Raw genomic sequence first — 11,800 nt, forward strand, 5'->3', positions numbered from 1 at the left:
GTGCAAAATTTCCAAATGACATCAGTTTGACGGGTTGAAAACGACCAGACATGTTTCTGATAAGATTTCAGTTTGGCTTGGATGCACATTTTATGTGGTTGAAATATTATCAGCTTTTATGATGCTGATAAAGCAGTCCCTAGCTGCGCATTTGCATTCCCTCAAGATGCTGAAAGAAATCATATTTCTCCACTGCTGTTCCCGAGTCAAAATAAAGCCTACATTTGGTGTAGCCTATCATTTTACTGCAAGAAATGCTTAATTCTGCAGGAGTTAATATTAAGACTGTGAGAGGTTAAAGATCTACAGTCAGTGTCCAGATTTCAGTTTCCATCTAACCCATCTGAACAGTAGGCTGTTTGTTCCCTTGACGTGCCATAGGCCTATTTGAATCCCCCTCTTGTGACTGTCGAATTTCTATAGTGCCTCACAATCATCAAACATAACATAGGCACTGCCATCATCCTCTTTTAACACTTCACCAAATATTTTCCAAACATTACTTTTCTGGCCGTCCCTTCTTTATTTTCAACTTTCCATTTCGTAGCTTTTCTCTTATTGAATTAAAGCGTTTGGTGATTGGTGTGTAGTCTATCTGGCGCGCGTCAAGTTATGCCCTAAAGTTTAGGCTTACACACTAATGCCAAATAGCCTATAGATATAACTTGCACAATAATTATACATTTATGGATTTTTTAATGTATTGTTTTCTGTTTATTCAACAATATTTCATGACCCTAAATCCCCCGCCCTGTGGATATAACCGCAGGACTTCTGGTTATGAGTCAACCCGCGCATCACTAGTGTGTGTCACATCTCAATTGTTTGACCCGATGTCTGTACATATTATTGTGGCCAAACCCAACATCCCTCTCCCTGCCTCTGTGAGTGCCCTGAAGAAGGTGTCACGCCAGATGGAGGTGGTCCCTTCTGTCCGGCCCTGCAGGCAGCAGCTGGACAAGAAGACACAGTGGACCAACACCAATGAGGAGAGCCTGAGGAGAATTAAAGAAAACCTGGCCTCCATAGAGCTTGACCTGGAGGAAGGCCTGAAGACGGTCAATGACGGTCTGGACATCAACCAAGAGAGGCAGAAGAAGAATGAGGGATGCTTCAGAGCCTGGATTGAGAAGTGGATGGGGAGGAGGAAGGATGAAAGACTGAGGGATGAAGATGTGAATAGGGAAGACAATGGGAGGAGGGGCGAGGAGTTGAGGGCACTGATCCAAGTGATGAAGAGAAACTGCAGCAAAATGAGATCTTGAGGCAGTAGACCTGGACAGTTGGCTGAATGACTTGGAAAGGTTGAAAGTGGCTTTCAAGAAATGCACTGGAGAGATGGCCGAAATGGTAGAGAGCATGGCAGAAATGAAGACCAGCATAGCCAAGAACAGGCTCCTCAAGCTTGAAAAAAAGAAGTATGAAGTCCAGCGCTTTGTAAGTTACTCTTACTTATTGAGTGTAGTCATGTATCTAATGTATTTATAGATTAGTTATACAGTATATCTAGAGATTGTGTATAACATAGCACTGTCCTGACAGTTTGTTTGTTGTTTCTGGTATTACAGAGCCCAGGGAAAGTCTCTGGTCCTGTGCCTGGCCAGACTTGCCTTTCTCCTCTTGTGACCTCAGCACCCTGGACCCTGGCTGAAGCCCTACGGGCCCTGCCCTCTCCAGAGGATGTCCCAAAGCCTCTGACTCCTCCCAGCCCTGTCCCTGTCATTGTTGCTCCGCCTGCTGTGGAGTACTTACCATACCACCACAGCCCTCGCCTGGCCCCAATCACCAACCTGAGCGAGAACGGTAGGAAGCTGCTCCAGAAAATGTCAGGAGTGGCCCCACAGGTGAGAGGAAATACAGAAAGCCCTTGCCTGGCCCCCATCACCAATACAGGAAGCCCTCGCCTGGCCCCCATCACCAACCTGAGTGAGAACAGCAGGAAGCTGCTCCAGGAAATGGCGCAGAAAATGACAGGAGTGTACCCACAGGTGAGAGGAAACAGGAAGGGGATATTGGCCATATGTCCTACAGTATATCATAACTCTAGATATCGTAGCTCAAGAGTAGAAAATAGCCATAAGCTTATATTACTTTATCTCCTTGTCCAAAATATTCAGGAAGGGAAGGTCAAAAGGAAAAAGGGCAAGGCAAAAAAGCGAGTGAAGCAAGAGCAGGCTAGTAACATGAAGCAGGTGGAAAATGTTGGAGAAAGTAAGGAGGACAAGAAAGAGGAAAATAAGAGTCTGAGGAAGAGGTGAGGAAATAGAAGAAGGAGAAGTAGAACATAACAAGGGCATTTTTGAGATTTATAGAAATAGAATGAGGTAGAGAATTATAGAAATAGAATGAGGTAGCAGAGAAAGAGCAGCTATCTGATGTGTAAGTGAAAACTACTATTTATTGTCCTGTTTGATTGACAGGTTTCTCCAGTGGCTGCTGCCCAAACTTAGATGTTTGAATAAATAATGGCCATCTACTACTACAACACACACACACACAGATATTTTGAGTATTGCTTACTCCTCCAATACACACAGAAACTTAATTTCAGACACAGGAACTATGTTTAGAAAAATACACATATTGGTCTCGTTCTAATATTTTGAGACATGCACTATTCTTTAAAATAAAAAAACTACAAAAAATGTTTGAAATATGCATTTTCAATAAAGCTTTTGAAATTGCAATTATTTGTGTCAGACTGTTTTTTTGTTCTTCATTAATTACAGCAAGGGAACAATTATTGTAGTGACATTACATGACATGTTATGTACCAGTGGGTGTTTTATATTCTGCTGTCCTGCACTGGATCCCACTGTAGGTGGCAGTAGTGCACAAAATAGTTGGTTTGCTCACCAGAAACCCAACCAGGCAGAGAGACTATTGTTACCATGCAACGAGCAGATGCTTCAGTGCAGGGTTGCCATGTCCGCAGTTTTGCTAACATTTGGGCTACTTTGAAAACGATGTCGCGGGGGGTAAACATGGCATTTCTTCAAACAAAACATATTTTTCACTGTGACCTGCTGCTGACTACCAGGCAGTGAGCAGGCAGGTTGTTACTGAATGAGCAGTAGGAAGGGGGAGGGCCGTGTTCATTCAAAAATCATGTCAAACACTATTATTGCAACTTATTATGTGAGTTGTTAAGCATATTTTTACTCCTGAACTTATTTAGGCTTGCCATAACAAATGGGTTGAATACATATTGACTCAAGACATTTCAGCTTTTCATTTTTTATAGCTTTCTAAACATTTCTAAAAACATAATTCCACTTTGACATTATGGGGTGTTGTGTGTAGGTCAGTGACAGAAAATCTCAATTTATTCCATTTTAAATTCAGGCTGTAACACAACAAAATGTGGGTGTGAATATTTCCTGAAGGCACAGTACATGTACAAGCTTTGAGGGTTTTTTGAAAGAGAAAATCCATCATTATTGTGTGCCTACTGTAAATATGGCTGCCACTTGTCTTTTCCTAGGAATGCTCGGAACATGGCGCGGGATGTGCAGAATTCCTTCTATGACATCGTTGAGGAGGTGGGAGGTCTCACACACACACAGGCTGTGGCTTACATCAAGAAGCTGATGACCAAGGGCCGCTACTCTCAGGACGTGTGGAGCTAAGGAAGATTAAGTTAACGTTACAGCACACCCTCACAACCCCATATGTTAACCTATTTCTTTCGGGTGGAGGGTGAGTGGTAACGGAAAACAGTTTTAAACTGTTTTTGGAGGTAACGTGTCAGCACATAATCACTAAATGGAAAGACGTATGAATGAATGTTTGTTGTACTTATTGTCTTGTTGTGTAATCTTACTGACAGCATTTTGTAGAGACTCGTGCTGTGAGGTAGTGCAATTCATTCAAGATTGGTTGGGAATGGGCTCATACTCCAAATCGACCCCTAACCCCCAGGCCTTTCATGTACACTGAACAAAATATAAACGCAACATGTAAAGTGTTGGTCCCATGTTTCATGAGCTGAAATAAAAGATCCCAGACATTTTCCATCCACACAAAAAGCTTATTTCTCTCAAATTTTGTGCACGTGTAACCACGCCAGCCCAGGACCTCCACATCCGGCTCCTTCACCTGTGGGATCGTCTGAGACCAACCACCCGGACAGCTGATGAATCTGTGGGTTTGCACAACAGAATAATTTCTGCACAAACTGTCAGTAACCGTCTCAGGGAAGCTAATCTGCATGCTCGTCGTCCTCACCAGGGTCTTGACCTGACTGCAGTTTGGCGTCGTAACTGACTTCTGTGGGCAAATGCTCACCTTCGATAGCAACTGGCATGCTGGAGAAGTGTGCTCTTCACGGATGAATCCCGGTTTCAACTGTACCAGGTAGAAGTCAGCGTGTATGGCGCCATGTGGGCGAGCGGTTTGCTGATGTCAACATTGTGGACAGAGTGCCCCGTGGTGGTGGGGTTATGGTATGGACAGGCATAAGCTACGGACAATGAACACAATTGCATTTTAAATCGATGGCAATTTGAATGCACAGAGATACCGTGACGAGATCCTGAGGCCCATTGTCGTGCCATTCATCCGCCACCATCACCTCACGTTTCAGCACAATAATGCACGGCCCCATGTCACAAGGATCTGTTCACAATTTCTGGAAGCTGAAAATGTCCCAGTTCTTCCATGGCCTGCATACTCACCAGACATGTCACTGATTGAGCATGTTTGGGATGCTCTGGATTGACGTGTACGACAGCGTGTTCCATATCTGAATTCCCAGTCATGTGAAATCCATAGATTAGGGCCTAATTTATTCATTTCAATTGACTGATTTCCTTATATGAACTGTAACTCAGTAAAATCTTTGAAATAGTTGCATGTTGCGTTTATATTTTTGTTCAGTGTAGATTTGGTCCACGCGCTCCTTTTAAGGTTATGGAACATTTTGGAATAAACCAATAGATTTTTTTATAAAATAGAGTGCAGACCTTCATTGTTTCCCATCAGATTAGAAAAGTTGGAGATATTATACATTGAATGTTACACATCGTTTTTGTAAGTGAAACTAGGCGCAAACAGAGGTGATTATGATATGAAATATTGCCTCTGGACGTTTATCATGCTGTGAAGATCCCCACAAGGCGATAAAAAAAGTAATATATTGTAAATTAACTCCTGAAATGTCTACGGCATTGAAAGCATTCTATATTTGCATCTTTAAATGTATTTACAAGTTCAACATGGCTGCCTATTCAGATGCACGAAGGTTGTGTAAATACAGAGAGCAGTGCAAGATTAGTCAAATATGCATACTAGTAGCACATTCATATTGTACCATGTACTGTACAATTCCTACATTTAAATTGCAGTAACTGTTTAGTCATTGAGCCTTGTTCTTCATCGGTTCATTAAACGAAAAGGTTGTAGATTAAATGGTGGTTTACTGTAAAAATGCCCAGGTGTTTTTTTCTCATGCTCTCCCACTGTAAGGCTTAGTACCGACTAGTTATGTTTAGCTGGACACTACCACGGCATTTAGGCAATGCAATATGTGTTGTATTGTATGTGCACTTGCAGTACAACATGAATACATCTATTAACTGTCATTTATTGACTGTCATTTATGTGTGTTCTGATAATCACTAATTCTGGGATATGTATATGTAAGAACTTTATCTAGTTTTATTTTCTTATGCTGATGGTTGAAAGCCTAAATACAAAATATTTACTTCAATTTTCTGAGGTTCTGTAACCGTATGAAATAGAATCAAGTGGATGATATACGGGTGATGTTCAGCAGTCTATCATTTTAGCACGTCATTTTGTGTTTCTTTTAATAGAGAAACCCTCAACTATTGTAGTGATACAGAATCAAATATGGTATGGTACATGTTGTCATTTAAATAAGAAATGTGCCTTTTTAAAATTGACCTGTGTTACATGACTCTTACCACTTGATCCAGTTTTATATGCAAAATAGCTATTTGTATATAAACAGTAACTTTAAAGCATGCATTTGTAAAGAAATAATAAATGGAGATCATTGATTTGCTTTATTTAGTCTTGGTTGTCATTTATGGCTTCTCTTTACTGTGCACGACTAGTTAATTTTCCAAAGATTACATCATAATCTGCCCTTGTAGCCCACACTCTTGATCACCTCACCCACTTGTCCCCTGCTTCTGAATTTCCAAAATTTTTGAACGATGCATTGCAAAACAAACTGAATGTAATGGATCTAATTTAGTGGTGAGTGGATGCTATTTTGTATTTTATTCTAAGAACACAGATACCTTAAAAGAAAGGTAGGTGCGTGGATCAGAAAACCAAACAGTATCTGGTGTGACCACCATTTCCCTCAAGCAGCACGACACATATCCTTCGCATTGAGTTGATCAGGCTGTTGATTGTGGCCTGTGGAATGTTGTGCCACTCTTCAACAGCTGTGCGAAGTTGCTGTTCATTGCTTGCCCATATCATAACCCCACCGCCACCATTGGGCACTCTGCTGGTCCTGGGGTGGCGTGGTTACACGTGGTCTGCGGTTGTGAGGCCGGTTGGACGTACTGCCAAATTCTCTAAAACGACGTTGGAGTCTGCTTATGGTACAGAAATGAATTTTAAATTCTCTCGCAACATCTCTGGTGGACATTTCTGCAGTCAGCATGCCAATTGCACGCTTCCTCAAAACTTGAGACATATGTAGCATTGTGTTGTGTGACAAAACTGCACATTTTAGAGTGGCTCTTTTATTGTCCCCAGCACAAGAAGCACCTGTGTAATGATCAAGCTGTTTAATCAGCTTCTTGATATGCTACACCTGTCAGGTGGATGGATTATCTTGGCAAAGGACAAATGCTCACTAACAGAGATTTAAACAAATTTGTATACAAAATTAGAGAAAGAAGCTTTTTGTACGTTTGGAAAATTTCTGGGATCTTTTATTTCAGCTCATGAAACATGGGACCAACACTTTACATGTTGCATTTATATTTTGTTAAGTGTAGTTAAGGGGGAAAAACTGATAATACATTAGTGTGATAAAAATGTTTAGTTTGAACTAAAAACTGTTCTGGTTTACTAAGGGTTTTGAAAAACGTTGTTTTAATCTAGGTTGTATAAATCAAGAGTACCAAGAGATTTGTCTACCGTATGTGTAAAAAAACACAAAGTACAAAACACACAAGCCAAAAGGAGTGGTCTTACAATCAACTGACAAGCAAACCCTTTATTGCATTGATTTGACCTTGAACATTCAGAGCCTGCTTGTATATTAAAACCAAAAACATCAGTGAAGAAAAAGTGGACCTTCAAGTACTGCCTCAAAACACTTGTCCAAGCATATTACATCTCAATGTATAACATGAGACAGAAAACACATTGAATGACAACTATGGGCTCGATTAAATCCGTATCGCCGTAGTTCAGAGCTATAGCGGCTTATAACCACACTGACATTTGTATTTTTTAAATGTTATTAGTTATACCAAGAGTTGACGTTTTTACAAGGATTGTGATTGCTGAAAATAGCACGCTTGAAATGTAAATGTAATTTCCGGTCTTCGCGAACATTGCCTTTACATTTCAATCGAGCTATAGCGAGTTTTGCCGTTACGGATTGAAGTCATCAATCTGTCAGTGAAGACACAGGTGCTCCTGGGTGAACCATCACAGATTCTGGCAGTGACTCCGGCATCTTTGCTGTGAAACTCTGGGGGGCACTGACAGACACAGACAGTGGACTGAGGTGGGAATGTTGAGAATGTGGATGTTGAGCCACTGGAGCCCAGTGACTGCTGGTTTGAGAGGCAGATGCAAGCCCATGACTGAGTCCATGGCCGAAGCTGTGTTCGTGACTATGTCCATAACCTTGGCTGTGGCTGCAGCTGTGTCCATGTTCGTGACTATGTCCGTGACTTGGCCCAAAGCTATGCTTGAGGCCATATCCATGGTTGTGTCCGTAATAACCTGAGAGCTGAACAGGGCTCCCCTGTGTATAGTAGGAGTGGGCCCAGCCTTCAAATGTCTTTGGTGTGGTCTCGGTAGCCTGTAGGTTGGAGGTAAAGGACACTGGAGCGTAGGCTTGGACTGGGTAGGAGCCTGGGGTTGGAATGATTCTGCAATCAATGAGAACGTGGACAGAATTCAGAGAGCCTATCTATACCAGTAATTCTCTATCTAATCATGGGGGACCACTAGGTGCCTATTGTACAGTTTCAATTACAGCTGAGGATCATCAATTATAACTGCACCTCATTATACTGTAGTACATTATGTGCTCTGGCTTGCACACAGCAATTGTTATTTAATGACCTCTTGTCTTGTCTGATAAATGATATGTCTGGTGCTTTCTTAGTACTCACGGTGGGTGGACCGTCTTCCTTCTCTCCTCTGTTGATGCAGGGACATACAGGACACCAATGTTCCTCAGCAGCCTGAAAGGCATCTTCTTGTCCAGCACTGATGCCCTGGCATCGGACATGTCCAGAAGTGAGAGCCAGCCCTTTCCGTCTGTTTCACCAGTGCAAGTTAAGGAGAATGTGTGACGCAGTGATGCAATATTTTTTCTAAACAAACATGCCATAATGTTCAGCAGCAGGATTCATATACAACACCTATAACCTATTACCACTTAACTACACTACTAAGCACACTTATAAAGCTGTGACATACTGCAGAGGAGTGTATCAGTTATTTTGAACCACAATGAGGTTGGAGTAAGGATACAGATCCCCCCTGCGATGATGGCGATGGCATTGCAAAGGAAGACAGTGTGTGGGACCAAAAGTGTTATGATGAACAGAAACAGCCAGGGCAGGGCTAACATGGGTACAGTGACCCCGAAAAGAAAGCCCTTAACCATACGGGAGTGCACTGTGGCCATACCCATAAGGGAGAGGGACACTGGAATGAACCCCTCCACCTGGTTCTGGGCAGATGCACCAAACAGTAGCAGACCCAGTATGGTGTACAACACCCCTGTGCTGATAGAGAGCAGCAGAAACATGAGGAGGAACCGAACAGTGCCCACACTCTTCTCAATGCCTCCACAGAGGGGCACCAGAACCCCAATACTGAGGAGTAGCTGGGTCACTGTCTTGTGGTGGAAGGAGTATGTGATGAGCTTGTGCACTGCAAAGGAAGAGGAAAGGATTAAAACATAAATGATAGGGTTGACAGACATAAGCTACACTGGTGTGTTGTGCTGTAGCCTACTGCTGTAGCCTACTGGCACCATCTGTTACATTAGCTATAAGTTTTAATAATAATAATAATGTGGTCCTCTGTAGCTCAGCTGGTAGAGCACGGCGCTTGAAACGCCAAGGTAGTTGGTTCGATCCCCGGGACCACCCATACACAAAAAAATGTATGCACGCATGACTGTAAGTCGCTTTGGATAAAAGCGTCTGCTAAATGGCATATTATTATTATTATTATTATTATTATAATAATATGCCATTTAGCAGACGAAAGCGACTTACAGTCATGCGTGCATACATTTTTGTGTATGGGTGGTCCCGGGGATCGAACCCACTATCTTGGCGTTACAAGAGCCGTGCTCTACCAGCTGAGCTACAGAGGACCACCATTCTAGCAAGCTAGCTAACGTTACAACACTCTCATACAAAGTAGCTACTGAGCATATATAACTGTTGATTCACTCAGACCCTCCTAGCTAACTTACCATGCCCATTGCCAAAAACTGTCATTCCAAGACTGAAGACATCCTCTGATAAACCGAAATATGTAGTGACAGTAAACAAAACAAATGATACTATAATGACAGCAACAATCCCACTCGTGAGCCTGAACTCAGGAGTAAAACTCTTGAACCTCTGAACCATATGTTTTAAAATTATTCGGGATATCATTTTGATGACCAATGCATATTTGTCAAACTAGTACTTGGATAATCAAGCACAATAATCAATCAACTTTTCCTCCAATATTGCGCAACACTTTAGCCAGATTGTAGGTAGCTAGCTAGCTAGAGGTTCCCACTAGATAACACAGCCACAAAGTACAAATAGGCTATATCGTAAAAATTAATGAAAACAAAAATAGGCTTTTTGGTCTTAATTTAAGGTTGGGCATAAGGTTAGCAGTGTGGTTAAGTTTAAAATCCGAGTTTAAGAAGATGAATTGTAGAAATAGGCGGGCAAGCTTGCTAAGCAAAAACAAATGTACTGGACTTCCGCATTTGGATTCGTCACAACCACAAAGTTGCTCAACTGTTGCTCAGATCATCAAGTGCTGCATTTGAAGACACTGCCACCTGCTGACATGTGCCTCAAATGTGATGATCAAAGAGTCCTCTACAGCCATTTCAGTTAGATAGCTAGATAGATTTTATTTGACAGTTATAAATTACGACCAGGGGGAGATACCACCAGTCCAGTCCCATACAAGCCTTTCCTGTGACGTATTATGCGCGCCCATAAAAATGTGACCTATTGTGACGTAACCAAGCATAAATTCACTACATAAACTGTGTTCAGCTTTGATATAATCAGTACAATTGCTTTCTTCAGTCAGGTTGTTTCAGGTGCATAGTCTGCCCTAGCTGACACTGTGCAGAGAATAAATACTACGATTGGAAACGGTTGGATAGACCCGTCCATGGAGTTTAGAACGTCTGGTAGGCTCTTACATTCTTTGGTCCCAAATGGCACCCTGTAGTGTACTACTTTTGACCTGTGCCCATTGGGCTCAGGTCAAAATAAGTGCAATATATGGGCACTGGGGTGCCATTTGGGACATGCCCTTTATGCAGAAAGCAAGATGAATCGTAATGATGAGAGAATCAAAAGAGCTTTAAGGCGCCGCCCTTATGTGGTAAATATCAAATATATATATATTTAAAAAATCTTCTGTTTTTGTTATCACCTTTTAAATTGAGTGTTGTGTTGACAGTTGAATCCAGTGAGGGTGAACACCCCTGATTCTGTGATGTGGCCAACCGGCAAAGAGCGCAGAAGTCCAAGGCCTGTAAGTCAAATCTGACCTGAAAACAATAACACATAAACATTAGTTATGCTGCATGTACAAACTGCAGTTATCACAATAAAAGCAAGTGCAGATATCCCTCCTTATCTAACCACATTTGAAATTGAATATTGTCTTGACAGTCTACTTCAGTGCAGACCCCTCAGATCCACAAAAGGCCTGTATGTCACATTCAAATCAACCACATAACAGTAGCTACTTAAATTATTTATTGATAGCTACATCATTTATTTCCAAGTTATTTCCAAGGCCAAAATGAGCAAAAGAGTGTTACATTTTTTCTTTACTGTTCACAGCCAATCATTGTGAGCTGTGGGCAGGAACAGACATCTGGGGATGGATGGGACATCAATCCAGAGACTCTTAGCCAGGTCAGACATCTCTGCTGTTCCCATAGAGACAGAACAGATAGATCAATCTGTTGATTCATATGGCCATTTTGGTTGGCTTGGTTGAATTGACAATCATTCATTAGAAATGCTAAAGAATCCTACAGTATGGAAAGTCTTTAGCCCCATCCCTAATGTTATGGGAGTTGCATTTATTGCATTTCAATACACTTGCATTTTCAATTACCCATAAATTACTCACTACTTGTACAACTATGTTGGATTGCCTAAATATTCAACATTTTCTTGACAGTCAATGCCAGTGTATTCTATGGCTGCCCTAAGTACATGCCTTTGTCTGTCTCCTCAGTCTGGAAGGGTGACTCGGCTGATGGATAGAAATGATGATGGGGTGATCTCATCCTCCAACTCTGACATCTCTATCTACTCCTTCACTGACTGTGAATCTGAGGTAAGACAGTTGTACA

General features: G+C 41.8%; 2 protein-coding genes across 2 annotated transcripts; one reads left to right on the forward strand and one right to left on the reverse strand.

Moving 5' to 3' along the window:
- Positions 1-245: 245 nt before the first annotated feature.
- LOC311118409 (uncharacterized protein) lies at positions 246-2,685 on the forward strand. The gene is made up of 3 exons (XM_084193212.1): positions 246-1,437; positions 1,569-1,988; positions 2,421-2,685. The coding sequence occupies exons 1-3, from the start codon at positions 1,339-1,341 to the stop codon at positions 2,448-2,450; spliced, it is 549 nt and encodes a 182-aa protein (XP_084049338.1). The 5' UTR covers positions 246-1,338; the 3' UTR covers positions 2,451-2,685.
- Positions 2,686-7,189: 4,504 nt separating this feature from the next.
- LOC311118408 (rhomboid domain-containing protein 2-like) lies at positions 7,190-9,930 on the reverse strand. Its single transcript, XM_084193211.1, has 4 exons — positions 9,662-9,930; positions 8,704-9,108; positions 8,340-8,487; positions 7,190-8,093 (listed from the first exon to the last, which is right to left on the reverse strand). Exons 1-4 carry the CDS (start codon positions 9,846-9,848, stop codon positions 7,604-7,606), a joined length of 1,230 nt encoding a protein of 409 aa, XP_084049337.1. The 5' UTR covers positions 9,849-9,930; the 3' UTR covers positions 7,190-7,603.
- Between the last annotated feature and the right edge of the window lie 1,870 nt (positions 9,931-11,800).

The sequence above is a fragment of the Coregonus lavaretus genome (genome assembly GCF_964263955.1).
Source record: "Coregonus lavaretus genome assembly, contig: HAP1_SCAFFOLD_1253, whole genome shotgun sequence".
In the NCBI taxonomy this organism is placed as follows: domain Eukaryota; kingdom Metazoa; phylum Chordata; class Actinopteri; order Salmoniformes; family Salmonidae; genus Coregonus; species Coregonus lavaretus.

Bases quoted from the DNA above. Each gene is read 5' to 3' on its own strand.
- LOC311118408 (XM_084193211.1), bottom strand. From the start codon at position 9,848: ATGATATCCCGAATAATTTTAAAACATATGGTTCAGAGGTTCAAGAGT. The intron at 9,109-9,661 runs GTAAGTTAGCTA...CTTCCTTTGCAG, and splicing joins AGTTTTTGGCAATGGGCATG to TGCACAAGCTCATCACATAC. The intron at 8,488-8,703 runs GTATCCTTACTC...CTGGTGAAACAG, and splicing joins CATCATCGCAGGGGGGATCT to ACGGAAAGGGCTGGCTCTCA.
- LOC311118409 (XM_084193212.1), top strand. From the start codon at position 1,339: ATGGCCGAAATGGTAGAGAGCATGGCAGAAATGAAGACCAGCATAGCC. The intron at 1,438-1,568 runs GTAAGTTACTCT...CTGGTATTACAG, and splicing joins AGTATGAAGTCCAGCGCTTT to AGCCCAGGGAAAGTCTCTGG. The intron at 1,989-2,420 runs GTGAGAGGAAAC...TTTGATTGACAG, and splicing joins TGACAGGAGTGTACCCACAG to GTTTCTCCAGTGGCTGCTGC.